General features: G+C 47.2%; 12 protein-coding genes across 12 annotated transcripts; 9 read left to right on the top strand and 3 right to left on the bottom strand.

Annotated features, from left to right (window-relative positions):
* Positions 1 to 383: 383 nt before the first annotated feature.
* AGABI2DRAFT_219648 (hypothetical protein) lies at positions 384 to 2,618 on the top strand. Its single transcript, XM_006459985.1, has 8 exons — positions 384 to 639; positions 696 to 805; positions 863 to 1,928; positions 1,989 to 2,148; positions 2,205 to 2,238; positions 2,295 to 2,405; positions 2,467 to 2,476; positions 2,538 to 2,618. Exons 1-8 carry the CDS (start codon positions 541 to 543, stop codon positions 2,577 to 2,579), a joined length of 1,632 nt encoding a protein of 543 aa, XP_006460048.1. The 5' UTR covers positions 384 to 540; the 3' UTR covers positions 2,580 to 2,618.
* Positions 2,619 to 2,907: 289 nt separating this feature from the next.
* Positions 2,908 to 6,053, bottom strand: AGABI2DRAFT_68113 (hypothetical protein; the record flags this gene model as incomplete). The annotated part of the gene is made up of 15 exons (XM_006459984.1): positions 2,908 to 3,037; positions 3,095 to 3,196; positions 3,247 to 3,353; positions 3,413 to 3,516; positions 3,576 to 3,813; positions 3,867 to 3,942; positions 4,025 to 4,095; positions 4,148 to 4,385; positions 4,441 to 4,516; positions 4,613 to 4,884; positions 4,905 to 5,239; positions 5,292 to 5,359; positions 5,394 to 5,495; positions 5,553 to 5,685; positions 5,931 to 6,053. 15 exons carry the CDS (start codon positions 6,051 to 6,053, stop codon positions 2,908 to 2,910), a joined length of 2,175 nt encoding a protein of 724 aa, XP_006460047.1.
* A 174-nt stretch (positions 6,054 to 6,227) lies between these two features.
* Positions 6,228 to 6,684, top strand: AGABI2DRAFT_184539 (hypothetical protein; the record flags this gene model as incomplete). Its single annotated transcript, XM_006459983.1, has 2 exons — positions 6,228 to 6,400; positions 6,456 to 6,684. 2 exons carry the CDS (start codon positions 6,228 to 6,230, stop codon positions 6,682 to 6,684), a joined length of 402 nt encoding a protein of 133 aa, XP_006460046.1.
* An 82-nt stretch (positions 6,685 to 6,766) lies between these two features.
* Positions 6,767 to 8,045, bottom strand: AGABI2DRAFT_67206 (hypothetical protein; the record flags this gene model as incomplete). The annotated part of the gene is made up of 5 exons (XM_006459982.1): positions 6,767 to 7,052; positions 7,101 to 7,212; positions 7,265 to 7,402; positions 7,456 to 7,816; positions 7,866 to 8,045. The coding sequence occupies 5 exons, from the start codon at positions 8,043 to 8,045 to the stop codon at positions 6,767 to 6,769; spliced, it is 1,077 nt and encodes a 358-aa protein (XP_006460045.1).
* A 127-nt stretch (positions 8,046 to 8,172) lies between these two features.
* On the top strand, positions 8,173 to 8,435 carry AGABI2DRAFT_45904 (hypothetical protein; the record flags this gene model as incomplete). Its single annotated transcript, XM_006459661.1, has 2 exons — positions 8,173 to 8,346; positions 8,406 to 8,435. Coding segments are annotated over 2 exons (204 nt in total), but the record flags the coding sequence as incomplete, so codon positions are not given.
* A 311-nt stretch (positions 8,436 to 8,746) lies between these two features.
* On the top strand, positions 8,747 to 9,783 carry AGABI2DRAFT_117003 (hypothetical protein; the record flags this gene model as incomplete). The annotated part of the gene is made up of 8 exons (XM_006459981.1): positions 8,747 to 8,875; positions 8,906 to 8,941; positions 8,999 to 9,199; positions 9,254 to 9,284; positions 9,336 to 9,386; positions 9,439 to 9,559; positions 9,616 to 9,673; positions 9,724 to 9,783. The coding sequence occupies 8 exons, from the start codon at positions 8,747 to 8,749 to the stop codon at positions 9,781 to 9,783; spliced, it is 687 nt and encodes a 228-aa protein (XP_006460044.1).
* A 1,521-nt stretch (positions 9,784 to 11,304) lies between these two features.
* On the top strand, positions 11,305 to 12,531 carry AGABI2DRAFT_135299 (hypothetical protein). Its single transcript, XM_006459980.1, has 8 exons — positions 11,305 to 11,436; positions 11,487 to 11,523; positions 11,580 to 11,780; positions 11,834 to 11,864; positions 11,917 to 11,967; positions 12,017 to 12,137; positions 12,194 to 12,251; positions 12,313 to 12,531. Exons 1-8 carry the CDS (start codon positions 11,327 to 11,329, stop codon positions 12,370 to 12,372), a joined length of 669 nt encoding a protein of 222 aa, XP_006460043.1. The 5' UTR covers positions 11,305 to 11,326; the 3' UTR covers positions 12,373 to 12,531.
* A 909-nt stretch (positions 12,532 to 13,440) lies between these two features.
* On the top strand, positions 13,441 to 15,039 carry AGABI2DRAFT_202658 (hypothetical protein). Its single transcript, XM_006459979.1, has 10 exons — positions 13,441 to 13,693; positions 13,742 to 13,778; positions 13,836 to 14,036; positions 14,093 to 14,123; positions 14,183 to 14,233; positions 14,290 to 14,410; positions 14,467 to 14,524; positions 14,575 to 14,796; positions 14,870 to 14,935; positions 14,987 to 15,039. Exons 1-8 carry the CDS (start codon positions 13,584 to 13,586, stop codon positions 14,638 to 14,640), a joined length of 675 nt encoding a protein of 224 aa, XP_006460042.1. The 5' UTR covers positions 13,441 to 13,583; the 3' UTR covers positions 14,641 to 14,796; positions 14,870 to 14,935; positions 14,987 to 15,039.
* A 1,180-nt stretch (positions 15,040 to 16,219) lies between these two features.
* AGABI2DRAFT_191814 (hypothetical protein) lies at positions 16,220 to 17,440 on the top strand (the record flags this gene model as incomplete). The annotated part of the gene is made up of 9 exons (XM_006459978.1): positions 16,220 to 16,330; positions 16,380 to 16,417; positions 16,474 to 16,674; positions 16,729 to 16,759; positions 16,819 to 16,869; positions 16,924 to 17,044; positions 17,101 to 17,161; positions 17,214 to 17,316; positions 17,339 to 17,440. Coding segments are annotated over 8 exons (686 nt in total), but the record flags the coding sequence as incomplete, so codon positions are not given.
* On the top strand, positions 17,406 to 18,546 carry AGABI2DRAFT_67963 (hypothetical protein; the record flags this gene model as incomplete). Its single annotated transcript, XM_006459977.1, has 5 exons — positions 17,406 to 17,873; positions 17,930 to 18,093; positions 18,150 to 18,222; positions 18,279 to 18,366; positions 18,416 to 18,546. The coding sequence occupies 5 exons, from the start codon at positions 17,406 to 17,408 to the stop codon at positions 18,544 to 18,546; spliced, it is 924 nt and encodes a 307-aa protein (XP_006460040.1).
* A 173-nt stretch (positions 18,547 to 18,719) lies between these two features.
* On the bottom strand, positions 18,720 to 19,320 carry AGABI2DRAFT_135294 (hypothetical protein; the record flags this gene model as incomplete). Its single annotated transcript, XM_006459976.1, has 2 exons — positions 18,720 to 19,158; positions 19,217 to 19,320. The coding sequence occupies 2 exons, from the start codon at positions 19,318 to 19,320 to the stop codon at positions 18,720 to 18,722; spliced, it is 543 nt and encodes a 180-aa protein (XP_006460039.1).
* A 703-nt stretch (positions 19,321 to 20,023) lies between these two features.
* On the top strand, positions 20,024 to 26,200 carry AGABI2DRAFT_202648 (putative polyketide synthase; the record flags this gene model as incomplete). Its single annotated transcript, XM_006459975.1, has 6 exons — positions 20,024 to 20,659; positions 20,718 to 21,320; positions 21,379 to 21,709; positions 21,763 to 21,947; positions 22,000 to 23,228; positions 23,281 to 26,200. 6 exons carry the CDS (start codon positions 20,024 to 20,026, stop codon positions 26,078 to 26,080), a joined length of 5,784 nt encoding a protein of 1,927 aa, XP_006460038.1. The 3' UTR covers positions 26,081 to 26,200.
* Positions 26,201 to 26,218: the final 18 nt, after the last annotated feature.

The following is a 26,218-nucleotide window of genomic DNA, read 5'->3' as shown; positions in this document are numbered from 1 at the left end:
AAGCTCAAAACTTCCCCTTTTATGCACGAGATTCTAGACCGCCTCGTCCGTTGTGAATACAGCACCCGAGAAATTCAGCGTGATCTTGGCAATATTCACACCAAGGTCAACCTCCTTTTGGAACGCAGTTTGGCTACAAACTCACAGCCACTCATACAACCCGAATTCAAAGACCCGTTTGCTTCCGCAGCCCTTACACAACCGCGTCCGTCTGTAGGCGGTATTGCACCTAATCAACATGCACCACCCGTAGAGGACATGCCCATAATTACTCAACGACTTAATGCTCTAACGACCTCGGTTGGTCAGCTGCTCGCTTTGCAGACTCAGCAGATGCAACAGCAAACCGGACATCCGCTCGAAATCAGGAACTCGATTATGGGTTTAGGTCCTCCCCAAGAGGCGGCTCCGAATCAGCTTCTCTCGCAGCCGACCTTGTCACCTCCGAGCTTGATAGGTCATACGCTTTCCAACCGTCCAGACCTGAGGCCAAGTCCCCGTCAACAAACCAGCACTCCTCCACGGACTTGGGATTTACCTATGCGCGCCTCAGAGTCCACAATCAGCAGACAAGAGCCGATGCTGCGTGACAAGCCCCGTCGTTCAGTCTCTGGCTTACTTCGCCGCGATTCATCAGGAGTAAGTTTAGTTCAATCAGGTGCCATGCATTGCTAACGAAATTGGACTACTGCTAGATTATTGATGGTCTAGGGGACTCTGGGAATCGTGACAATGGTCCTATCGTAACCAAGTGGGATCAATTGCAACTGGCACCGGAATTATTGCGGTCTCTGAACAAGTTCGGGTGTGTCAGAACAGAACTCGAAATAGTTTGTCTCAAGTGACTCATCGCTTTCTTTAGCGTGGGTCCTCCCAATAAGATACAACAACGTGCCTTGCCATTCTTATTGAAAGGAGCAGACATTATCGCGCAGGCACCACCAACCCAGGAAAGGATAGCTGCTTATGTCATTCCTGCCATACAGATCGCGGTTGCCAATATGAGTGTTAGAACCCCCCAGCGAGGTCCCATCGTTATTATGGTTTCAACAACTGTGGATCAAGCTACACAAGCTCAGCGTATGATACGGGATCTTGGAGGTCCTATTGGAGTTAGATCGGCACTCGGTGTAGGCGCGACCATTGTCAGCGGTGATCTGGCACAAGAGTTGCGCCTTCTTCAGCAAAACATGCCTCACATTATTTGTGGGACACCACAAAAATTGCACGCCATATTCACAACTGCTGGCGGGCTTGCAGGGTCAGAGGTTCGCTTCCTGGTGCTAGACGAAGTGGACCAGCTCATCGCTCGGAACCTACATGATTTCGTCTTTAATATCATCAAGTTACTTCCTCCGCCTCGCTCCCGTCCTGTGAGCACTAATACCCCTAATGGAGGAATATCTACGAATGGACCACCGCCCGCTGCTCTTGTTGATACCGCACTTGGTAACTCTGGTCGTCGGCTCTCTGCCATGCCTGGACAATCCGATGTCTTGCCACCTACTGAACGTCAAACTGCACTTTTCTCCAACACTGTGCCTCAAGATGTACTCAATTTTGCCACAGCCATCCATCTTAAAGAGCCCGTTCGAGTTCTCGTCCGTAGAGATGGCAACACCGCAAACCCAGATGCAGCTCAAGGGTCTAGAGGGCTACGACAATTCTATCTTTATCTGGCATTCACAGCCGGGAGTCGTGGCGATCCAGCAGCTGGTTCTAATGGAGGCCTTGGCATCATTGGTTCGGGAAGAGGTGGTGCGACGAGCGCTGAGACCACGCAGGCTCGAGAATGGAAGTTGGATGCGTTGGCGGATTTGTTTGATGATATTGATATTGGACAGGCTATCGTTCATGTTGGGGGGATGGCAACACTTGATGCTGTTGTTTACAAGTTGGCAAGTAGAGGGTTCGATGCCGTTCCTCTTGTAAGTGTTTGTTATTCTGAAATTTGGATTGTTCATTGACTTTTGAAAATGAACAAACAGCATGCCGATATGAATAATGGAACAAAACTCGCTGCGATCAATAAATTTAGAGGTCCAACGTCCGGTTTGACGCGTCAATCGCCGACAAGAGTGTTGGTTGTTTACGACGTACAAGTCAAGTCTCCAGAAGTGCCTCATGTCCCTCTGGTCATCAACTATGGTACGCCTATTCAACCGGTCTATAAATGGTTGTGTTTGATATAACAAACCGTGTAGATTTGCCCAAAGCCGTGGAAGAATATGCTCATCGGTCCGTCGTCTCTTTTTCCGTCGTTCGGAATATCATTGTAACAGACTACTATCTAGCGTTGCTCCCGCGATGGCACCCAATTATAGCCGTGCTGGAGTTGTCATTAATTTCGTGACTGCTACTGGTGGAGACGTTGAAATGCTGCGATCTATAGAATGTCACTACAAGTGAGTGTCTTATCATCGTGGTGACAGCACTCCATACTGATGGGACGTTTCTATTCAATAGGATGAAATGCGTAAGTTCGAAGCCACATTACTATCCAATGAACTGCATCGACTAACTAAAACAATTCACAGCCTGAAGTTCCTATGAGTCCCCGTGATATCTTCGTAAACTGACTGATGCTTTTCTTATTCTTGCGTTGTATCCTTACTGGAAGCACCCTTGCTCGTGGTTGCTCTTTCTTTTCTTTTTTTCTTTATCCCACTTTATGTGCGAAAACAAAATGACAAATTTCGATAGCTTGCTATACCCCCTTACATTTCCTGCTCACTATCTCTAACCAGTTCTGTTTCGCTATCGCCTCGTCCTGACTCAAACAACCCGTGTATACTTTGCCTCCTTTCGTATCTGAATTACCACTGTATATCAGATTTCTTTTTTCTTTCTTTCCCCCCCCCCTTTAGCCCAAGCCCTTTTTCGCCTATTACTTCGGAACTGACTTAATCATTGACCTTGTATGATCAATATCTTCAATGTACCATCTTCGCTACAGCTAGCAAGCTCATTTGTTTTGTTATTGTACTTTGACCGTGGTCGCCAACTCAACCGATGGATTTGATCGACGTGAGCTAGACTGAGGTAAAGTGTTTGAATGAATAACCGGATAGGGATGATGCATCATCGCACGTACCTCTTGTCAATTGTGATATCGAGCTTCCAACCACTGGGGTCGGCAGGGCTATTGCGGTAAATTTCGATGGTACCATCTTCATGACCCACAGCCAACTTTCGCCTAAATGAGAGCCATCAGTCTTACGTTCTTTGATATTGATCAGAACATACATCTGTTCTGTGTCAACAGGAGAAAAGTCGACAGCAGTTGCTGGAGATGACGTTTTTATCACTGCCGTCGTTGCCCATTTTTCTTCAACTCGTTTCCATATCTTCACCTATCAACCTCTTGTGGTCAGGGTTACCCCATATAGATTAATCAGTGAATAACAAATACCGTCTTATCGCGGGAAGCCGTCGCAAAAACATCGCCTTCTGCTGCCCAGGCACAATCCCAAATAATCCGAGCATGCGGTTTATCGGCGGCGGCATGTACATACCCTGGAATGACGGGCCGATCGGTGAATTCACTTTGATAGCGCGCACAAAGGAAAACTAACCTTGACCATCTTTCTCTTCAAAGAGATGCCATGTTCTGTCTCTAGAGACAGACAGGATATACTTGTCATCAGGGCTAAAGGCTATTCTCGTCACAGTCAATGTATGTCCAGCGAGTGGTTGTCCAACGAGTTTGAAAGTGTCCGTTTCGTATAAACGAATTACAGCGTGTTCGGAAGTGGTGGCTTTGCATGCTGTTGCAATCAATTTGCGCGAATGAGACACTGCCAGTGTTATTGACTAAGGGTGGTGGTTGTTCAGACATCGATATCGTATACTCGATTTAGACAAACCTCATAGCCGTGACCGAAAATCTTCTCTATTTCAGGCCATAGCGTGGCCCCGGCAAATTCGCTTTCAAATGGTCTCCTGTCTAAAGGAGCCAGGACAGGTGCCACAGTAGAGCCTTCCAAGTAATGAGAAAGAAACCAAAGAATCGAGTGGACATCACTTCGCACCATCTCCGACAGCTTTATTTGACAAGCCCAGGGGAGGAACACTCGCACCGGCCGGGCGGTTCACCTTGATCAATGTAAATATATGGGAATACTGCAAAGCTATTATGTGGGCTTACCTCAATCTCAGTAAAATCAGCCACGCCGAGCGTCTTCGCGAGCTGCACGAAATTTTGCGGAGCTTCGAAAACACGGATTACTTTCTCGTCCGCTATACTGACAAACTTTAATGCATCTAGGAAAACAGCATCTAATAGATCATAACCATGCACTTGAGGACGAGCGATTTCATGCCATGAACTTTGAGAGGGTATAGATGGATGTACTTTGCCAAAGATCCGTGTAGTCTGGTCGACACTGTATATTCATAAAATTTGAGTTACCTGCCGGTGGGGACCACGACAGAGCATACCCTGCAGAGATTAGATATTCGCCATTGGGACTCCAAGCAAGTCCTCTTACAGGGCCTTTATGGCCTGAAGTAGCACCTAATTCTCGCCATTCTTCTAAGTTTGATTCTGTCGTGTTCGCGCACGACCACCGCCGCCAACCCCCAGCCCAACCCCATCCGAGTGCTTCTTGACCTCCACGAGCCCAAAGGGACCCAACAAACCCGCCTAACCTTTGTCCGCCCACATCACCAAATCGTTGACGGTTGATCCATATGGAAGTGGTGCTATCTTGTGTCGAACCGAGCACAGTCGAAGGCGACCAGAGAATAAGAGATGAGTCAGTTGAAGAAGAAAGGATAGTGGGCGTAGAATCTGGCCCCAGACTGGGCCGCCATGACAGAGATGTGATCCCGAATTCGTGGCCAATGAGTAGGGCATCGAAAGTAACGGCGTACTGACGAGAGCTAAGCATCGTTCAGAATACGTAAAATGTATTGAATCTAATTTCAATGCTTGCCTTCCATCGATGGATCTGATGGTCAATATGTGTCGCTTAAGCGATATTTGTCTACCGCCTTCCTCGGTTTCCCCAATTTCGCCAAGTGAGGCTTCAAATGCATCTAATAAGTCGTCCCTAGGTTGATCACCAGGGCCAGCAGCGACTTCTGCATTTTTCAAGGGCTCTATGTTCCACAGACGGATGGTGGCGTCTTGAGACCCCGATGCAAGAACCAGAGGCTCCTCGGAAGTGCATGGAGCTTTAAAAGTCAGCGCCCGAATCCAGTCTTCATGGCCCGCTAAGCTCGCGGAATGGATGAGCTACTTACGAGGTTGAGCTTTGACGAGTACATAGAATGACGGATGAACGCACTTGTTCCTGCTCATTCCGAAGGTAAAGGTGAACACTAGTGTTCGAACCCGATATAGCTAGGAGTAGGACTGCAGATGGAGGGTTAGGAAAACTGAGGACCACGTTGATATGCATCGTTACCTCTAGTTCCAGGAAGGAAGGCAAGAGCTAGACTGAGCGGATACCATCTGCCAGTTGTAATTGACTGCTTCAATTGGAGCGAACCTGGACAATGGGTTCGTTGATTGGGTTAATGTAAACGGTGTTCTAAACGATTCTAACCATCGTTTTCGGACGCGTCAACTTCCCAGAATTTGACCGTCGAATCCGAGGACCCAGATACAAGCCAGCTATTGAATGTGCAGAGAGAGGTCAATGCTCTCATATGCGCTTTGACTTTGTGCTTGATGCTCCACTGATAAACATTTTGAGGCTGCGTCGTTCCAGGTCAACAGTTGATTTACCTTTCCTTCGATCCTTTTCCACAATAACAGCACTCCTTGTTCGTCTCCAGTCACTAAAATATCGTTCGAGATAAACCGCACGCAGGTAACGACGCCTTCATGTCCAGGCAGTATTTCGAAGACCCCATAGTCGTTCGGAGCCTTTGACTGAGTAAACTAACGTGCTTAACACGTAGAGCATCGGAAAATTGCACACCGTTACGTCCCAGAGCGCGAGCAGATTGTTAGATCCAAATGCAATCAATGAGTCAGGAGAAGTATCTACCGCAGAAGGAAAGCGATTCGTTGAGGCAGCAATGAGTGTTGTGGATACAGTCATTTCAGCTCCGGGGCTGTTTGCTTAGAAAGGGCCAAAAAGATAAAGTAAATGTGTTCATCGAACGGAAAGACAAAATTATTCCGGGATCGATTGCCAGTGTTGCTTTGCTGCGCCCTCCGAAACAAACAACGGAATTGCCTGTTACTCCCTTTAACATGCTTTCTTAACGAACGCATGATACTCGGGATTGGTGTCGACATTGTTCTCTTGCCTCGCATTGCAGCCTTAGTCAAAAGAAGATCCGGTGAAAAACTTGCGCGTAGGATACTCAGCCCGCCTGAGTTCAAGGATTGGAAACGATTTCAAGGAATAGACGATCAACATCGAGTCCGCTTCTTGGCTGTTCGGTACGCGATGCCCTGCATTGTATGGGATGTTATCATTCATATCATTGACCCGCAGTTGGGCCGTCAAAGAAGCTGCATACAAGGCCCTTTATCCAACAGTTAAGCCAACCTGGAAAGAGCTATGTTATCAGGGCTTGAATGAAGCTCGAGAAAAGCCGTCATTGCTATATCAGCCTCATAGTTCCCTATCAAGCAAGGAGATTACCAGGCTACATGTTTCTGTCAGCCATGATGGAGACTATACGACAGCTTTTGTAGTGATCGAGGGTAACTTTCCTACTTAATCCAACCCTCCACCATTACCTTCATTAATGCAGTGTATTTACTTCTAAAACCCATTAAACAATAGATAATTGATGATTTATTTTATTCTTCGACTGGCGGTTCCGGCCACCAGTTTGGGAACCATGGAGAAACCTGCCATATCTTGCCATCACTTGGGTTCTCAATCTCAAAGGCGAGTTCATTCTTCAGAGCACTGGTAACATGCTCTAAACGCAACAGTGCTAGGCCGAATTGGCCATACGTACTGAAGAGTTTTCCGTTGCCGCGTAGCCGAGGTAACGCTTTGTCCTGTGAAGGTAGAGCGGTCCTCATGGGTCGGATATCTAGGTGGAGAGGAAATTCGGGTATGGCACCAATAGATTCCGACCTGTCGGGGAATCAGAGGCAACATTCTACAAGGGCTGCTCCCACTTACGGATTGCCTGGTTCGTGGAGTAGAACAGGAAGGATCCTCTTGCGAACCATTCCAGTGTGGTAAGTTCGTACAGTCAGCTCTTGTCCAACATAGCAACCTTTCCTAAAGTCCACTGTCATGAGATCATCAATTACGACAGTTGAAGGCAGAATGGGGACACCTACATGCACCCATCACATCGAGATTAGATTCCATGGGAAAAGCGTGCATAGGCACGATATCATCAATTCCTTCTGATACCCCGAGTGCGATTCTGTGCAGCAGATAATCACTTGCACTCCCAATGTCATGTGAATTTGCTTCTGAAGCTGAGAGAATTTTAGCGAAAATTGGGACGTCTGTTCAAAGCCCTCACGTTTATCTCCCTTCCGTATCAGTAATCGCTTGCCCAGAGTATCGGCCCTTCTGTCAGCGATTGACTCATGTTCAGTTCCCCAAGGCCATTTGTCTCCTCCCCACACTGGTTCGACACATCCACTCTTTGCCCAATTCCAGGTTTTCGGGACTTCAGAAACTAGTTCCGAACCCCAAGCCGTCCAGACATCATATTGGTCAGAAACATCACGAATCTTGACTTTTTTTCGTAAAACATATTGTTTAAGCATCGGCAGCATCGGCTGCGCCTCTGAAGAGCGGCAGTCGTATTCGAGGAGATAGCCAGGTAAACCGGTTGATGTCTGCTGAGTATACAGAAAAACGTCATACATGACTCGGCCCTAATGTAAAGGAATGAATAAGAAAGCAATACGAAAAACTAAAGCATACTTGAGCATGAAGAAAGGCAGAGTAGAAGGGACCTTTGGGTGGATCGGATACTTGAGTTGATAGTAAGCCATGTAGAAACTCGGGGGCCTGAGAGCCAGACACCGACAGGACGCCTCTATTAGCAAGGCGGGCTATTGTTGGTGTCTTGCGAAGGACATTAGACAAGAACGCAGGCGGCATGATTGTCGGAGGACAACGAAAGACTTTGGAAAGGACCGCGTTGACCCGCGCCGCGGAATGATTGTGCCGTATTTACGTCACTTGGTAAAGTAAAACTGTCTTCTCTTTTCGCTCTGTCCTTCGCACCATGTCTTCGTCATGTAAAGACCTAATGGCCGCTCTCAAAGACTGCTTGATGCACTCCGATTGCGTTGTCAAACAAGGCAACCTTCCTTCTGATTGCCTGAAACATCATATGGACGAGTTACCCCAGGAATGTAAATCTTTACGCAAAGCAACTTATGAATGCAAACGGGGGATGGTCAGTCGAAACAGTCTACTTCCTTTCCTCGGATGGATTTGGGCTCAACTTTTCAACAGTTGGATATGAGGAGACGTTTCCGTGGCAATATCGCAGGCTCACAATTCCAATTTACTCCAAAAGAGGATCAGGGGCCGGAGCAGGCGTCACAATAACCTTACTTGTCGTCATTTCTCGTATCTTTGAAGTATCATCTGGTCCCTGCCCTCCCTTGTACCCACCACTTGGAGCAAAGCCTGACCTGGTCTCTGACTAAAGCTGGTCTCTGACTAAAGCATGATCATGAGCATGACGTGCTCATGAGTACCCGAGTGCTTGCTGAACAAGCAGCTTTCTTGTAAGCTTTTTGTAAGGGATATAAGGGTCTGCATGCTGTCGATGTTTCACCCATTTGACTAGAATGTCGCAACCACCCATATTGTTGTATACGTCCACCACACCAAATGGCTACCCTATTTCAATGCATCTCGACGAGTTGAAGGCCGTCTATTCTACATTCGGTGGCTATGAGTACGAAATTCAAATATGTGTATAGAAATCTGTTGCTAACATAAAGCAGGGCCAAGGGCTTAGACATCTGGACGAACGTTCAAAGGTACGTTCTGTGGATGACCTTCTCTGCATTCCTGTCAATACAAAGCAACACTTGTAGGAGGATTGGTTCATCAAGCTCAACCCTAATGGTCGTATTCCAACCATCGTCGATCGATCGCGCAATAATTTCAGTGTGTTCGAAACATCGGCTATCCTGTTGTATTTATCGCAACATTACGATCCCGACTTCAAGTTTTGGTTCGATCCCATCAAAGATGCCGACAATTACAGCGAGATGTTGCAATGGATTTTCTTCGCAGTATGTCTTTCAAACATCATCCAAGCAAGCACCACTCAACGACGGATTGTTTAGCACGGTGGTATCGGCCCAATGCAAGGTCAAGGTGTGCGGTTAGATCATAATGTCGAGGAGGTTTGGTGCTGACGCGCGATAGCTCACCACTTTGCGATGCGTGCACCTGAAGATATCCCCTACGCTAAGAATCGTAAGTGGAAAGTGCCCCGGACCTCGAGATATATTGCTTCATCTCAATTCAGGATACATCGATGAAACGAAGCGATTATACAATGTCCTAGAAATTCGCCTTAAGGAACGCGATTACCTAGCAGGGTCTGGTCGCGGTAAATATTCACTGGCCGATCTGAAAACGTTCCCATGGTGAGTTCTTTCGACTTGTGCAGAGTATAACTATGGACATATACCTAAATCCACAGGGTACGTATCCACGCGAAAGCCATTACCCCGACTCTCGATGAGTTCCCGAATGTTAAGGTACAGTTCTATTTTGATGGGCGGCCTTTAAGCTGATCATGTTGTTTTAGGCATGGGTCCAAAGAATTGAAGAGCGACCTGCTACGGTGACCGGAGTGAAGGTTGGGTAGCAGTTGATGCATGACCGACTGTAATTAAAGAGAATACCGATAGCAAACATATCAACCTGTTCATAAGTCATAGGCCAAGAAAGTTCGGAAACTCGCACTCTTGCTTATAAAAGGAACGTAGGTGAATTCAATTCGCCTGGCAACTAATAGCGCCGTGCATTTGGAGTAATTGCTGAGCACTGTCACGTCAGTTTCTTGACTTACGCCGAGAGACCCTGGACCATCTTAGAATTACAGAGATGGGAGAATGTTAGGTGGGCGGGATCCAGTCAAATAATGGGCGTTCATGGCTCAGAGTCACGAATCGGGGATCCCTTAACGGCGGGTCAAGCCTCTCGTAAATAGATAAATATGAATTTTTGCGATGAAGAGGCCAGTGACCGGGATCAGTGGCTGGGATGCGAGCAAAATCTGAAAACACGAAGCAGAGTATCATCCAGTAACTGTAGTACACCTATATCAATGCCCCACAATCTACTAAATCAGACAGTGGATGGGGTGAGATTATAGAATTCTTTCCGCTCTGGCAGAAGGATTTGATATTCCACAATTTGAAACTCTTGGAGAAAAAATTTGACCCTTACGTAGAACGGCATGTGCGGGCTGCTTTACTTGGCGCCTACTGTTACAAAACGGAAGCTAATGATGCAGAACTTTTGGAAGGGAGCGTCGATCGATAGAAGCAATCGACGCAACATGTGAACTGATATTATCTACGGGTCAATTTTTTCCAAGTGTAGTCTGGGAAACGAAAGGCGTCGTCGAAAATCTAAAATCTAAGCATGATAATGGCGAGTTTTTGGCTGACTGATTCTAAATTACTGACGCAAATGAGATACGTATGTATGTATCTACAGGGGTCATTCATGTATTCGTAGCTATTTATAAAATTTCGGAAACTGATCATGAACGGCAACGCGTCAATGCGTCACTAGTCACTGGCCGTACTACCACGACAGTCTTCTCTTTCAACTCTATCCTTCATACCGTACCCTCATCGTGTAAGTCGGTAATTCCAGTTTTCGAGGATTTCATAGACCTACGGCGCAAATCAACTTATGTCGGGACGCGAACAGGGACGGATCAGTCGCGACTGTCTACTTCCCGTTCCTCGAGTAGACTCTGGCTTAACTTCTCATGATCGCTAAGAATGTGTGGAAGCGCTTCCAGGGCAACTTCCCTGGTTCACCCGTTTGCTCCGAAAAAAATAATCATGGATTGGAGCAGGCATAACAATGATCTCACCTGTCTTCGCATTCTCGAAGCATAGTATCTGGTCCTGCACCGGCATTTGTCCCTCTTTTCTCCCGTACCCACTTTGGGGCAGCCTGATCTCAGATTAAAGCACGCCATGTGCACTCATGTGCATGAGGCTCGGCATGGGAATTTGAAGCGTAATTGCCCACGAGAATGCTGAACAATCAGCTTTTTTTATGTGCGAATTCGCGCCCAAACTAGCCTATCGCTTCGGGTGGAGTAAACATGCAAGATATATAGGTCAACGTCCTATCGACATTTCACCTATACTCCCCTGGAATCGAAAATGTCGCAACCGCCTATACTGTTGTATACATTCGCCACACCAAATGGTTGGCCTATTTCGATTCATCTCGAAGAATTGAAGGCCGCTTACCCTACATTCGGCAACTATGAGTGTGTCGCCGTTCAACAACATGTATTACTCCGTTACTAAGATAACATAGGGCCAAGAGCATACCAATCAGCAAGAACGTTCAAAAGGTATGCTCTGCGGGTTTTTCAACACACGTCGGCCACGAGTTAAATGACTCTTGCAGGAGGATTGGTTCATCGAGCTCAACCCTAATGGTCGTATTCCAACCATCGTCGATCGATCGCGCAATAATTTCAGTGTGTTCGAAACATCGGCTATCCTATTGTATTTATCGCAACACTACGATCCCGACTTCAAGTTTTGGTTCGATCCCGTCAAAGATGCCGATAACTACAGCGAGATGTTGCAATGGATTTTCTTCGCAGTATGTCTTTCAAACATCATCCAAGCAAGCGCCACTCAACGAAGATTGTTTAGCACGGTGGTATCGGCCCTATGCAAGGTCAAGGTATGTGGCTAAGTTGCGATGTCGAGGAGGATTTGGTGCTTATGCGCAACAGCTCACCACTTTGTATTGTTCGCGCCTGAAGATGTCCCCTACGCTAAGAATCGTGAGTGGAAAGTGCCCCGAAATTTAGATAATTGCCTCATCCAATTCAGGATACATCAACGAAACTAAGCGATTATACAATGTCCTAGAAATTCGCCTCAAGGAACGCGATTACCTGGCAGGGTCTGGTCGCGGTAAATATTCACTGGCCGATCTGAAAACATTCCCATGGTGGGTTCTTCCGACTTGTGCTGAGTATGACTGTGGTCATATACCTAAATCCTCAGGGTTCGTATTCACGCGAAAGCCATTACCCCGACTCTCGATGAATTCCCGAATGTCAAGGTATAGTTCTGTTTTGATTCTGTTTTGATGGGCGGCCTTTGAGCTGATCGTATTCTTCTAGGCATGGGTCCAAAGAATTGAGGAGCGATCTGCCACGGTGACCGGATTGAAGGTTGGGTAGCAATCAATATATGGCCGACTGTAAGTAACTAGAGAGAATACTGATAGCAAACACATCAACCCGATGTCGGGGCTGTTCAGAAGTCAGTGGCTGAGAAAGTATTGTCATAAAAGAAGCTTGCCCTCTTCAGAATCGACCGGACTTGTGGGCCATTGAGGGTCTCTAAAGAAGTGAACTACATCGTTTCCGCAGTCATGACTGCACCCCTTTGAAGCTAGTGCCAGTGAATGGGGGGATTTTTGAGGCTCATATACTTGCTAATGAGGGCGACATAGATGATTCAATCAGCCCGCTAATTAATCGCTCCTAGCATCTGGAGCAATTGCTAGGCACTCTCGTGCCTTTTTTTGACTTGCGCCGAGAGACCGATTACGGAGCTAGGAAGATCTCAAGATGGACCGGATCGACTTAAATGAACACGCGCACTTGATGCGTCCGATATATCAGAACCATGTGTACACTATTACAGCGTGTGGTACGTGGAAAAGGGAAAGAAGTTATTTCAAAATAAATCAGTCAGCGAGGTTGTGTTTTCAATGAAGCCTTCAAGTACTGATGAATGCCGTATTGTAAAGCAATGCGCAATGTCCTATTATTCCGCCCAGAAAGTGACATGACTGAGACAGTCTTCTCTGTCAGCTCTATCTTCCAGGTCTTGCATTCATTGCGTAAGGTCTTGTTGCTCGCTCTCGAGTCAAAGACTGTTGGAATATCGTACAACTTGAAACTACTTATACAAAGCAACTTAGTTCGGAACGCAAACAGGGACGGTCAGTCGCTTCCGTTTCTTCTAGTAAACTTTAGCTCAACTTCTCATGATATGAGGCGGCGCTTCCGTGGCAACGTCCCTGGTTCATAGTCCCCGCTTGCTCTGGAACAAAATTCATGGATTGGAGCAGACATAACAATGATTTCACCTGTCGTCACATTCTCGAAGCATATCTGATCGTGCACTCGCATTTGTTTCTCCTTTTCCCTCGTACCCAATTTGGGGCAAAGTTCTAACCTGGTCTCTGATTAAAGCACACCGTGAGGCTCAGCATGGGAATTCGCCGCGTAATTGCCCACCTCGGGAGAATACTGAACAATCAGCTTTTTCTTTGTGTCCAAGTTCGCGCCCGAACAAGCCTCTTATGACCCAGGACTAAACATGCAAGTTATATAGGTCGACATCCTATTGACATTTCACCTATTCTCCCCTGGAATCGAAAATGTCGCAACCGCCTATAGTGTTGTATACCTCCAATACACCAAATGGCTGGCCCATTTCGATTCATCTCGAGGAACTGAAGGCCGCTTACCCTACATTCGGTGGCTATGAGTGTGTCGCCGTTCAACATTAATATACTCCGTTACTAAGATGAAGCAGGACCAAGAGCATATCAATCAACAAGAACGTTCAAAAGGTATGTTATGTGGGTTATTTTCCCTGTGTTTGCTTTGAATACCAACAACTCATTTAGGAAGATTGGTTCATCAAACTCAACCCCAATGGTCGCATCCCAACTATTGTCGACCAATCACGCAATAGTTTCAGTGTATTCGAAACATCGGCCATCATGTTGTATTTAGCGCAGCATTACGATCCCGACTTCAAGTTTTGGTTTGATCCTGTCAAGGATGCCGACAATTATAATGAGATGCTACAATGGATCTTCTTCTCAGTATGTATTTGAGGCGTTATTGACGCTACGCGAATCTCAACAGATGATTGGTTTAGCACGGTGGCATTGGCCCAATGCAGGGCCAAGGTATGTAGCTAGCTCGCAACATCAAGAAGAACTTGGTGCTAATGGCTGATATGCAACAGCTAGCTACTTTGAATTTTTTGCACCAGAGGATATTCCCTATGCCAAAAATCGTAAGTGGAAAATGCCCATGAGAGAAAGTACTTTGCATTGATATTTTATTACTCAGGCTACATCAATGAAACGAAGCGGTTATACAACGTGCTAGAAATTCGGCTTAAAGACCGTGATTACCTCGCTGGGCCTGGTCGTGGCAAATATTCACTGGCCGATTTGAAACCATATCCATGGTGAATTCCTCCGTCATGTACTGCTTACAACCACGAATATCCACATCAATTCACAGGGTACGTATACACGCAAAAGTCATTACCCCAACGCTGGACGAATTCCCTAATGTCAAGGTATGATATTTTAATGAGAGAGTGCTCTTGATTTGACTGTACGTTTCCAGGCATGGGTTCAAAGACTTGACGAGCGACCTGCGTCGGTGGTTGGATTGAAGGTTCCTAGCAACTAATACAATGTCGAACTGTAATTCAAAAGAGTATTGATAGTAAGCGAGGCGGCTCGATGTCTCATGTCATCACGCCTCGCCCGAATCTATGACAGAGGAAAAGTCTTCCTTGTCCTTGCTTTCTCTCTATTGCAGCAGTTGAAGCGTTCCGCAAATCGTCTGATGGTTCAAAATTAGAATGGTTGTTGTAAAATCATCCGAATATAGTAATGCCGAAAGGAACGGAACGTACGTTTAAGAAAGGAATTAAATTACGCATCTCCGCTCGGAGTTACGACCGACTCCTATTTACAAGTTACTCGTCGGACGATGAGTACTTGATCTATCTCATAAGTTAATATATACCTACGAAATCATTGATTAGCCTTCGCTTTCACTAGTGTAAAACAGTCTGTATCCACCGATGACGGGTACAACTTGCAAGCTTATCTTATGCTTTGTTTCTCAATCGATCCAGTTATACTGGTCCCGGCCAGCCGTGGCGCCCAGCAACCGGACAGATATGACTGTGATCGTGCCAGTTATTCCTGGCAAACCCACACTCCGGGTAGAGTATAAATTTTATCGAAGATGGACAGATAATTTTTGAAACGCCACTTGATATGATATGACTATCGGCGGCGATGAATGCGAGACCGAATTTGGCCCAGTTCGGCTGGAACCTGTAATAGCTCAGGTTGGGGCGTTGTAGTGGCGCAATCGGCGGGGTTTGTTATCGACGCCCTCGGCATTTGGAGCAGTTCCAGAGCAGGCTGCCAAGACTGCATATGATTCTGAATTGTCAAGGAAGCATGATGATCTCGAGGACGATCAATAATCTCAAAAGGACATATGCATCAAGTTATCAAGTAAGATAGACGCGAGAGCGCGCGTCCAATATATAAATGCACTGTTATGGGTGTAGGGCACCGGGAGACTGAAGAGAAAACATTTACTAAAACACTGAGGTAATGTATTGGTTGAAATGTTCAAGGATGAAACTGGAAGAGGCAATGCGAACTTCCAAATCGCTTCGCCTCGAGAGTCTTCTCTGTCAGTTTCATCCGCCGCAGTCGTGTCTGTGGTCATTGTGGTGTATTAAAGCGTAACCGCCGCGTTCACCGCAATAATCTAGCTCTTTGGCCGCGGAAAAAACATCGGCTCAACTTCCGACTGGTTGGATACTATGAGGAGACACTTCCTGGTGGCAATACTTTTATTGTTGGCTCACAATTCCAGTTTGCTCCCAAAGATGAGCAGACTTCGAAATAATCCCCGTATGGATGATTGATCATATGACCATATACTGTCATTTGTCCCTGCTCTTCCACTGCTCTTCCCCCCCTTGTACCCGCCACTTCGGGTAAAGTTCTGCCAGTGGCTGACCTTGGACCCGGTTAAACTACGCCATGAGGTCTTAGCAGGGACCCACTTGATGAACCATCAGCGCAGTTTAGTGCCGAGCTAGGTGGGTTAGCTGAATAATCGTTTTTTTCTTTTATGTCTTACACACTCCGAACCAGTATCTTGCGAGGCTTAGGCTCATCCAAGGTATATAGGTCAGCATCCTATCGACGTTTCACCCATTCACCCCTCCTGTCAAAAATGTCGCAAGCACCTATCTTGTTGCATACTTACCCCACACCAAATGGAATTCCTGTTGCAATTCATCTCGAAGAGTTGAAGGCCGTCTATCCGGCATTCGGTGGCTATGAGTGTGTACTCTCCAAAAGCATCTAGTAATTCATTGCTGAAATAAAGCAGGCCCAACATTCTAGCACTCAGCAAGAACGTTCAAAAGGTACGTGCTGTGGACCAGTTTCCATGCGTCGGCCACGAGTTGAATGACTCTCGCAGGAGGATTGGTACATCAAGCTCAACCCTAATGGTCGTATTCCAACCATCGTCGATCGGTCGCGCAATAATTTCAATGTGTTCGAAACGTCGGCTATAATGCTGTATCTATCGCAACATTACGATCCCGACTTCAAGTTTTGGTTCGATCCGGTCAAAGATGCCGACAATTACAGCGAGATGTTGCAATGGATTTTCTTCGCAGTATGTCTTTCAAACATCATCCAAGCAAGCGCCACTCAACGAAGGATTGTTTAGCACGGTGGCATCGGCCCAATGCAAGGTCAAGGTACGTGGCTAAGTCGCGATGTCGACAAGAATTTGGTGCTGATGGCTCATGTGTAACAGTTGAGCACTTTTGCTCTTTTGCATCTGTAGATATTCCCTACGCCAAAAATCGTAAGTGCAAGTGTCCTGTTCGTCGGTGGAATAAATCGTCTCATCTTCAATTAGGATACCTCAATGAAACTAGGCGGCTGTACGGTGTACTAGAGATCCGTCTTAAGGACCGTGATTACCTGGCAGGATCTGGTCGCGGCAAATATTCACTGGCCGATCTGAAGCCGTTTACATGGCGAGTTTTCCCGACTCGTACTGGGTATAATCATGTAAATTTACAATGATCTCTAGGGTGCGTACACACGCGCATGCCACTGTTTCTGAAAATCTCGACGAATTCCCAAATGTCAAGGTATGATGTTTTCTATATGTGATTTATTATTTAGCTGATCATGTTATTTCAGGCTTGGCTTCAAAGACTTGAAGGGCGAGCTGCAACGGCGGCTGGACTGGAGGCTGTTAAGGTTCCATCATGAGAAACAGAGTTGTGTAGAGTACTGTACTGTAGTATTGTCGAGAAATAATAATGATGGCAAGCATGACCAAGCAGTCGGCCCGATGGGAGAGAAGCTGATATCACAAGTCACATCTGTTCTATGTTTTCCCAGAGTGCAGTCCGTCTCGCTGGTCGCCTGCGCTCAGACAATGTGCTGGCCCGCCATGTCCATGTCTCGAGATCCATCCGCGATCCATTTCCCTCTGCAGACGGCGGTCCGCAGCCCGTCTCTCTCTCTCATCCACTCGATCCATCGAACTCAGCTTCGTCCACTACCGGACCCGGATCATCGTCCTTAAACTCTCCTCCCAGAAATAACCCACCCGCGAGCTCGAACTCGAATGAACCATCTGTCAATTCGAGTGTCCCCACTCCTTATGTATACCCCACTCAGACCCGGCCTGCATACACCAACCCTCCTTTCGATACATATGCTTTCTTCAAGGCTTTAGAAAAGTCATTTCCGACGCCGACAGCCCAAAGTCTCATGCGCGCAACTAGGGCGCTGCTGGTGAATAGAATTGGTAAAGTGCGGACTGAGGCGTTATCCGTAAAGGACCTGGACAACGTGGGTCTCCGCTTGATGATATATACTCGGATTTACGCTCAGACAATGTGTTCCAGCAAGCTTATCTTTTCCGCGCTGCGCTGTCTGAACTCCGGGCGGAGTTGTCGATGAATATTAAGAACGAATCTGCCGCTGTCAGTTCCGCTACTGCTACTCTTCGTCAGGATGTAGAACGTTTGGACGTCAAGATGAAAGAAGATATCGATAATCTCAAACACGAGTGCGCACTCTATGCACTTAGTTCCGAACCTGACTTGTTGATTGTGACCATTCCAGGATCCAAATGGAGTTGGACAGTAGAAAGAATGAATCCAAGGCAGATTTCAAGCAACAGGATATCGCTATTGAGGTATGCCGTTTTGCATCGCTATCGCGTCGGCTCAAATACCTATGTTCTCCATTCAGGAATTGTTGAATAAAGCGATTGTTGCCATCAGCGACCTGCGCACTGTTGTTGAAGAAATCAAGTGGGAGAACATGCGGCGAGCAGTTCGTAAGTAGCGTCCTTTGGATTGTGAGGTAAACCTGCTCATTCTTTGCAGTCACGTTAGCTGCGTTTGTCGTGGTGACAATCATAGGCATGGAAATTCGGCCAAAACCTAAGCCAAACTGCCCGCCTGTTCCGAAAGAAACCAGTTTTGTAGAGACGGCCGAAACGGCAGAAAGGTCTTGAAGAGACAAACCAATACCATGGGCATTTATTGCACCTTTGTTCTATCTATTGTAGCCATATCCACGACTCGGGAGTAGCTAACTGCTAACCCTTCCCCATTATTTAGACGACATTACCATATTTCGCAGGATAGGATCAAAGGATTAATTATAATAGTTATACAATACAAACAATTATTTCGTGCTGAGTTTCTCCAGATCTGCTGCAAGCTTCTGTATGGCGTTCGAGCTGACAACAGCTGTTCCCTTTAATTTGTTGGCAGCTGGCAAAGCGGGCGATTTCGTGGTGTCAGTGGGAACAGGCGTCACGTCAGTGCCAGCGTCGGGTGCTTTAGAAGCAGAATCATCCTCGTCTTCGTCTTCCCAATTATCCCGCACCGGTTCTTCACCCGCGGTGTTGTTTTTCTTTTCGTCCCTTTTCTCCTTGCGCTTTGCATTCTTCTTGGCAGAATTCTGCTTTGGTTTCGCATTGGACGTAGAAGGTGCGACCCAACCGACGATGTGACCTTTAGGCAGAGCACTGGCGTCCATCTGAGCTTGCTTGGTACCTCTGAAGCGTTTGACATCCTCCTGAGGGGTAAACCCCGGTCTGACTTTGAGCTCCTTTCGTACACTGAACAGAAACAGACATGAATCGATGGTGAAGTGTCCGATAAGAAACAACTGCTTACGATCCATCAGCACGCCTCGTTTGAGGGATTACACGCTGGAGCGTCTGCGGATCAACGATGATGCCAGCAGCTGTTTTTTCTGGGTTGAGGGGGGGACGGGACATGAAGGTGTAGAGGATATGGGCGGCTGATAGTTGAGAGAGTTGAGGCTGACCGAAGTACTGGGTGATGGTCTGGTGTCAAAGTATATGGTATTCATCGATCATCAACCCCTCACGCCCAACGGAACACCACTCATAAGTAGTAATCTCGCGATGGCAAGAACCATGTACCGAGGTTGTTGCGATGATTTGCAGTTTCAACAAATTTTTATGACGGTCACCCGTAATATAGCTTTGAACCAGAGCAATCGAGTCTGGACGCCATCATGGTGTATGGGCGTGAGAAGATGCTCATTGTTGCTTGCCTTCCACTTCTTCCCTTGATCTGCTACTCAACTCAAAAGGCAAGACTCACTCCCTGTTGGATGCTCTGCAAGATGTCCAAGTCTGATATGGCAATACTATTCAAGACTTTGACACGTCGACAGGTTGCCCTAGGGGTTCACTGTTAAGGGGTGTTGTATAGGGCGGCGACCATCATGAGTCTCTCTGCTGCTTTTTTGTATCCTACCTTGTCATAAATTCTCGAGCTATCGCATCTTCTTTGGTTGCTTAATTTCCGAGGGTCTTTCACCGATATCAAAGCCTGATGCCAAATTCGTCCAACCATCTCGTTCTTAAAACCCATCGGCTTTCTGACTCTATCCTCAGCTGGTCTTCTCACCAAGACTAGCTGCACCGACACCTCGTCATTCAAGGCAGTGTAATGTCTGCAGCCACCTTCCTTAACATACCTGTTTTTGCAGGGCAGGGTGCTGCCGCTGCGGATTATCCTGCTTTTCGTAAACAAGCTCAGAGGGACGCGACTTCCTCTGCAGGCTCACTTCTCCTTACCGCATGTTTTGAAGCGTTCCGTGCTGAACTCTCTTGTCTTGCTCAAGATGAGATACTTCGAACAGGTATCAATGTCTCCGACTTCAAGCACAGGAACGCGCTCCTTGATATCCCTCTGGACTGCTATCTCAGTAACCCCATTCTTACGGGAACAACCCTCTTTCTCTTCCAGTCTCTCCGCTACTTAGCATATATCGAGACTTCCGGGGGTGTCGAAGAGACCCTCGCTCCATTCAGTGACGCCCTCAAGGGCAATCGTGAATATCAACTAGGCGTCCTCGGTTTCTCCTCTGGCATACTTCCTGCCGTTGTCGTTGCAACTTCTTTCAACACTATATCATACATCAGCAGATCCGTGGAGGCGTATCGTCTTGCGTTTTGGATAGGCGTCAGAGTCCAGCAATTCAGGGGAAAAATCGCTCTCCATAATCCTGACTCCCCATGGAGCCTTGTTTTTTCGGGGTTGGACAAGAAGTCCGCGGAAGAGGCTATTATTGCATTCGACTCGGTGCATATACCTTGTCTTTTCCATCGCACGAACTATAAGCTAACATCTTTGACCATAGGATTTTCCCTTGAGCGTGACAGCGGTTCTGGACGGCAGGTCTGTCACTATGTCTGGTCGTCCAGACATTTTGGAGGCCTTCAGCCGCACAACGCCCTCCTCGGTGGCTATCCACAAGACTACCGTGAACTGTTTATACCACTTTCATCTTCATTCAGCTACTCTCCAACAACTCTTGTGCGATGTCGTCACTCGTGGCATCGCGTTTCCGAATTATGCCGATATTAGAGTTCCTGTTCGATCGACATTGACTGGCCTCGCTTTGAGCAGCAAAAATGCGGGGTCACTTATTGAGGCCGTTATTGAGATGATTATTACTCAGCCCGTGAACTGGGACTTAGTCGTTGAAGAAGTCGTCAAAGCAGCACCCGTGGACAAAAACATCCGACTACTCAACATAGGGCCTGGTACTGGTTTGACGCGTAACCTCGGAAAATCCTTCTTTTGTGAACACGTTTCTTTTCTGGATCTGACGACTGGAAATCTTACCCGAGCGAAACAAATTCCAATTGCTATCGTTGGTATGGGCGTCCATATGCCTGGTGCGCGTAGCGCGGAAGAGTTGTGGCGTATCCTGGAAGACGGTATTAACACAATCTCAGAGGTATGTATTTTAACTTCAACCACTCAATTACTGACTTGGACGCTGCGTCTGACATCAGGTACCAGAGCATCGTTTCAAAGTTTCCGACTATAACAACCCAACCGATCCGAAGAATAGACGACAAATGAAAGCTTCTACGGGCAATTTTATCGATGGCGTTGATGAATTTGATAACAAGTTCTTCAAGATCAATCCTCGCGAAGCCAGGAGTATGGACCCGCAACAAAGAATTCTCCTCCAGGTCGCGTATGAGGCATTGGAGAGTGCAGGTTACGTTCCGGACTCCACGCCTACGTGGCAAAAAGATGGTATTGGATGTTATATCGGTGTGGCGACCCATGACTACGGTCAGAATCTTCGCGATGAGATTGACGTGTACTATAGCACTGGTGAGGAAATCCCATTACAGAGAGGTCATAATTTTTAACAGGAAGTGCACTAGGTACCCTCAAGGCATTCCTCAGCGGTCGTATCTCATATGCGCTGCAATTAAGCGGTCCCTCCGTTGTAGTTGACACAGCATGTTCTTCAGCTGCTGTCGCCGTATACCATGGTTGTCGTGCACTTATGAACGGCGACTGCTCCGCTGCCATTGTCGGAGGTGTCAATGTCATTTCCAGTCCAGATGTGGGTTTCTGCATAGTTCGCTTTACCTTTCAAACCTCATTCTCGTGTTTAGATGATGCTTGGCCTTGATCGCGCTCACTTTCTGAGCCCGACTGGTCAGTCCAAGGCTTTCGACGCGTCAGCAGATGGTTACTCGCGAAGTGAAGGGTGTGGTGTGTTCGTGCTGAAGAAGCTTTCTGATGCCATTGAAGAGCATGACAATATTCTTGGTGTTATTCGCGGAATTGAGGTCAATCAGAGTGGACTCGCTAATTCCATTACTCATCCTCATGCTCCGACACAAGCTGCTCTTTTCCGCACCCTCTTGGAGAATACCGGTATTGAAGCAAATCGTGTCAGTTTTGTTGAAGCACACGGGACGGGTACTCAAGCTGGCGATTCCAACGAGCTTCAAAGTATCCGTAGCGTCTTCGCAATCAAGCGTGAACAAGGGAACCCACTGCATATCGGCTCTTTCAAAGCTAGCATCGGGCATTTAGAGGCCGCATCTGGTTCGGCTGGACTCGCGAAACTTCTTTTGATGTTCAAGCATCGTATTATCCCTCCCGTTATATCCCTGAAAATCCTCAATCCTCTCATTGCGCCCCTCGATTCCGACAATACTATCATCGATACAGTCCAGACGGAGTGGACGGTTTTTCAGGGCCGAAGGAGGATTGCTGTCCTCAACAATTTCGGCGCCGCAGGATCCAATGTCGCCATGCTCCTTGAAGAATCCCGTCCTGCTGATCGTGCTGAGCCACCTGAAAGCCTAGCTTATGCCTTCGGTTTATCGGCTAAGACTGAATCCGCCCTAGAAGAACTGCGCAATCGCTATATCCGGTGGTTGGAGAGCCCAAAATCAAATGTCAGGCTGGCCGACATTGCGTATACTATGACCGCTCGTCGTTGTATTTACGAGCATCGTATCGCCGTCCAAGCGAGTACTAAAGATGAGCTCATGGAGAAGCTCAAGGCGGCTTCACCAGTTCACGTCCAAAATGAATCAGGACAGGTGGTTTTCGTGTTTTCAGCGCAGGGCGGCCAGTACCTTGGCATGGGGAAGACCTTGTATCAAACTTCCGAAGTCTTCAGGAAACACATAGACGAGTGTCATAGCTTTCTGGTCAGCTCCGGCTTCGTTGGAGTTACTCAAATACTTTTGGCTGGGGAGGGAGGCAGCGGCTTAGCAAAACTCGAGGAACTCGAAGCTTATCAGGTTGCGAGTTTCTCCTTGGAATATGCTATTGCTAAAATGTGGATATCATGGGGATTAACCCCCGCGGCCGTGATTGGCCACAGGTAAGAATTGTGGTTTGTCATGTATGTCTAAAATCCTTACTTTGGTTTTTAGTCTTGGCGAATATGCTGCCCTCGTCATTTCAGGTGTCCTTTCTTTGAGGGGTGCATTGTGTATCGTCGCTAATAGAGCTCGTTTCATGTTTGAAAAGTGTGCCATCGAAGCCACCGGCATGGTTTCTATCAACGCATCTCCAGGAGTCGTCTCAGAAGCTATCAACTCTTCCACGTCATTCTCTGGCTTGAATATCGCTTGTTACAATAGCGCCACAGACTGTGTCGTTTCTGGCCCTATTTCTCTGATCGAGGCATTAAGGACTTACCTGGACCGGAAGGTACATTGCAAGCATGTTCTCTTATCCGTGCCATTCGGTTACCATGGCCCTGCTATGACGCCACTCTTGCAGGATTTGACGAGGGTCGCGAAGAAAATCACCATCAATGCGCCTACTATCCCTGTTGTCTCCAATGTTTTTGGAAACGTTGTTGCTCCTGGTGACGATTCTGTCTTTAACCCTGAGTACTTCGCGAGGCACTGTGCCGAGCCTGTTCAATTTGACAGCGGCGTTCGTTCTCTTGTCTCCGAGTGCGGGCTTGGGAAGTTTGATGCTTGGCTTGAGATTGGCCCTCACACCACCACCCTTCCCCTGCTAAAAGTTAATGCTTCTCTTGTTAAGGACTCACTACTCCTATGCTCACTCAAGAAACAGCAGCCCACCTGGTCCACACTTGCTACAGCCTGCGCTCAGCTGTACCTGACAAATCTTCCAATTAAATGGCGCCAGGCCTTCAGTCATGTTGAAACTGCCTGTATCGAGCTTCCCTCTTATCCCTTTGAACGGTCTAAATTCTGGGTCCCATTCAAAGAATCCGAAGCTACCGCCCCCCTTATTGCCTCACTCATCCCGACACATGAAATCCACGAATACAAGATGCTTAGTGCTTGGGTGCAGTATCCGTCGAAGGCCAACGGAAATACTGCCATTTTCGAGACACTTATTTCCGATCTGGCTCCTTTTATCCGAGGTCATACCGTTGCTGGCACTCCCCTTTGCCCGGCATCTGTCTATTTCGAGCAAGTTTTGGCTGGCATAGGACTCTCTAAGCGCCATCTTCGCCTCGAATCTCATGGTAGCCACGTAGTGCTACGAAATATCGAATTTACCAAACCTTTGGTCTATGACGAGTCCGTCGCTCGCACTATTACAACTACGGTATCATCGAAGGATGATAGCGGTTTCTTCTCGATTGTATCGCGTTTTGACGGTTCCGAGGAGTCTACTCATGCTCATGGAGAGTACCGCCTGCAGACAGTGTCGAAGACTGACAGCAAATTCAAGAGATCATTTCCCCTCATCTCTCGCCAGATCGATGCTGTTCAAGAACGTCGGGGGATGGATCTTCCAGAAGTATTTTCGGGACGAACAGCTTACGAAGTCATTTTTCCGCGAGTTGTCGACTATTCCAAGGAGTACCACACCATGCAGTCGCTCACCCTTGATCCCAGTGGCATGGAAGGTGTGGCTACTATTAAGCTGCCTGCTGACCATGACAAAGGTCCCTATGCCATCCATCCTGTATTTATGGATACGCTCCTTCATGTCGCCGGCTTCATGGCCAATCTGCGGGGCGGGGTCAATGATGCATTCATCTGCACCGAGGTTGGAACAGTCAAGGTTATTTCAGAGCTCATTGACCCCAATGCACACTATATGGTCTACGTCAATCATGCCTGGATCGAAAGTGAAGGTATCACTGTGGCCGAGGTCTACGCAGTCCTCAACTCTGGCCCACGCTGTATTGTAGCTCACCTCAAAGGCGTGCATTTTCGTTGCGTGCGCCTACATTCCTTGAAAAAGAGCTTGTCTCATGCTGCTGGGAAGACACTTCGGGGCACATTAAAGTCCCCTGTGCAGTTCACACCGGTGTCTAAATCCGAAGTAGAACCCGCTGGTACCACTATGATAACAAAAAATCCTTCATTTGATCTCCGTGGTGAATTCATCAAAGTCGTGGCAGAGACCTGCGGTCTTGATGCAACTTTCATCGACGCGGACACAGATTTGTATTCCCTGGGAGTTGATTCTCTTATGTCCATTGAAATTTTCGGAAAATTACAAGGAATTTTCCAGGAGAAAAAAATCGACACATATGCCCTTTCACAGTGCCAGAGCGTCAATGATTTTATTCGTGAAATAGAAAATCAGACCAAGGCATTGCCAGTCGACGGACACGAACTTTTGATGCCTACCCTTGGCGCTATAATTCCGTCTGCTCCTGTTACTTCTCCTACTACCGACGATGTCTTTGAATTCGTGCGTAGAGTTGTGTCGGAGACTTGTCGAGTTGACGCATCAGCTATCGGGCGAGAGAGTTCTCTCGACTCTCTCGGCGTAGACTCGCTGATGTCTATCGAAATCTTAGGACAACTACGTGAAACGTTCCCTGCGTTCACCTTCGGTGCCAGTGCACTCCAGAACTGCCGCAGCATATCGGATATCATACAGCATGTCCCTCTTGGACCATCGTCGTCAGCGGGAACGTTTTCCGAATGCAGTATCTTCTCTCCTCGCACCCTTGTTGCTCTACAAGAAAAGCTGTCTGAACCTCCTTCCTTGAATGTGAACGAAGTTGACGTAAAAATGTTGCTAGCCGATATTTTAGAGATTGGTATCAAGGACATGGCTGATGACGCTGACTTTGAGTCCCTAGGTTTGGACTCATTAACCTCTATCGAAGCCCTCGGTGCCCTCGAGGGTAAATATAAACTTGAACTACCGGGAGACTTTTTCTCCTCCCACAGGACAGCAAAGGCCGTGCAGTTCTACCTCGATACACACGTTCACTGTGCTTGATTATTCTATAGACGTACATGCGGCATCTTATTCCGCTTCTAGTTGCGTGATTATAAGTTATGTTGCACAAAAGTCTGTAACTACACGTCCATGAATATTATTTTTGTCCGACCTACCACATTTGGAACGATTACAGTG

The sequence above is a fragment of the Agaricus bisporus genome, assembly GCF_000300575.1.
Source record: "Agaricus bisporus var. bisporus H97 unplaced genomic scaffold AGABI2scaffold_4, whole genome shotgun sequence".
In the NCBI taxonomy this organism is placed as follows: domain Eukaryota; kingdom Fungi; phylum Basidiomycota; class Agaricomycetes; order Agaricales; family Agaricaceae; genus Agaricus; species Agaricus bisporus.
Note: the sequence above shows the minus strand (reverse complement) of the source record. Positions and strands in the feature narration are given on the sequence as shown.

Bases quoted from the DNA above. Each gene is read 5' to 3' on its own strand.
- AGABI2DRAFT_135299 (XM_006459980.1), top strand. From the start codon at position 11,327: ATGTCGCAACCGCCTATACTGTTGTATACATTCGCCACACCAAATGGT. The intron at 11,437-11,486 runs GTGTGTCGCCGT...AAGATAACATAG, and splicing joins CCTACATTCGGCAACTATGA to GGCCAAGAGCATACCAATCA. The intron at 11,524-11,579 runs GTATGCTCTGCG...TGACTCTTGCAG, and splicing joins TCAGCAAGAACGTTCAAAAG to GAGGATTGGTTCATCGAGCT.
- AGABI2DRAFT_219648 (XM_006459985.1), top strand. From the start codon at position 541: ATGCGCGCCTCAGAGTCCACAATCAGCAGACAAGAGCCGATGCTGCGT. The intron at 806-862 runs GTGTGTCAGAAC...CGCTTTCTTTAG, and splicing joins CGGTCTCTGAACAAGTTCGG to CGTGGGTCCTCCCAATAAGA. The intron at 1,929-1,988 runs GTAAGTGTTTGT...ATGAACAAACAG, and splicing joins GGTTCGATGCCGTTCCTCTT to CATGCCGATATGAATAATGG.
- AGABI2DRAFT_202658 (XM_006459979.1), top strand. From the start codon at position 13,584: ATGTCGCAACCGCCTATAGTGTTGTATACCTCCAATACACCAAATGGC. The intron at 13,694-13,741 runs GTGTGTCGCCGT...AAGATGAAGCAG, and splicing joins CCTACATTCGGTGGCTATGA to GACCAAGAGCATATCAATCA. The intron at 14,234-14,289 runs GTAAGTGGAAAA...TTTATTACTCAG, and splicing joins TATTCCCTATGCCAAAAATC to GCTACATCAATGAAACGAAG.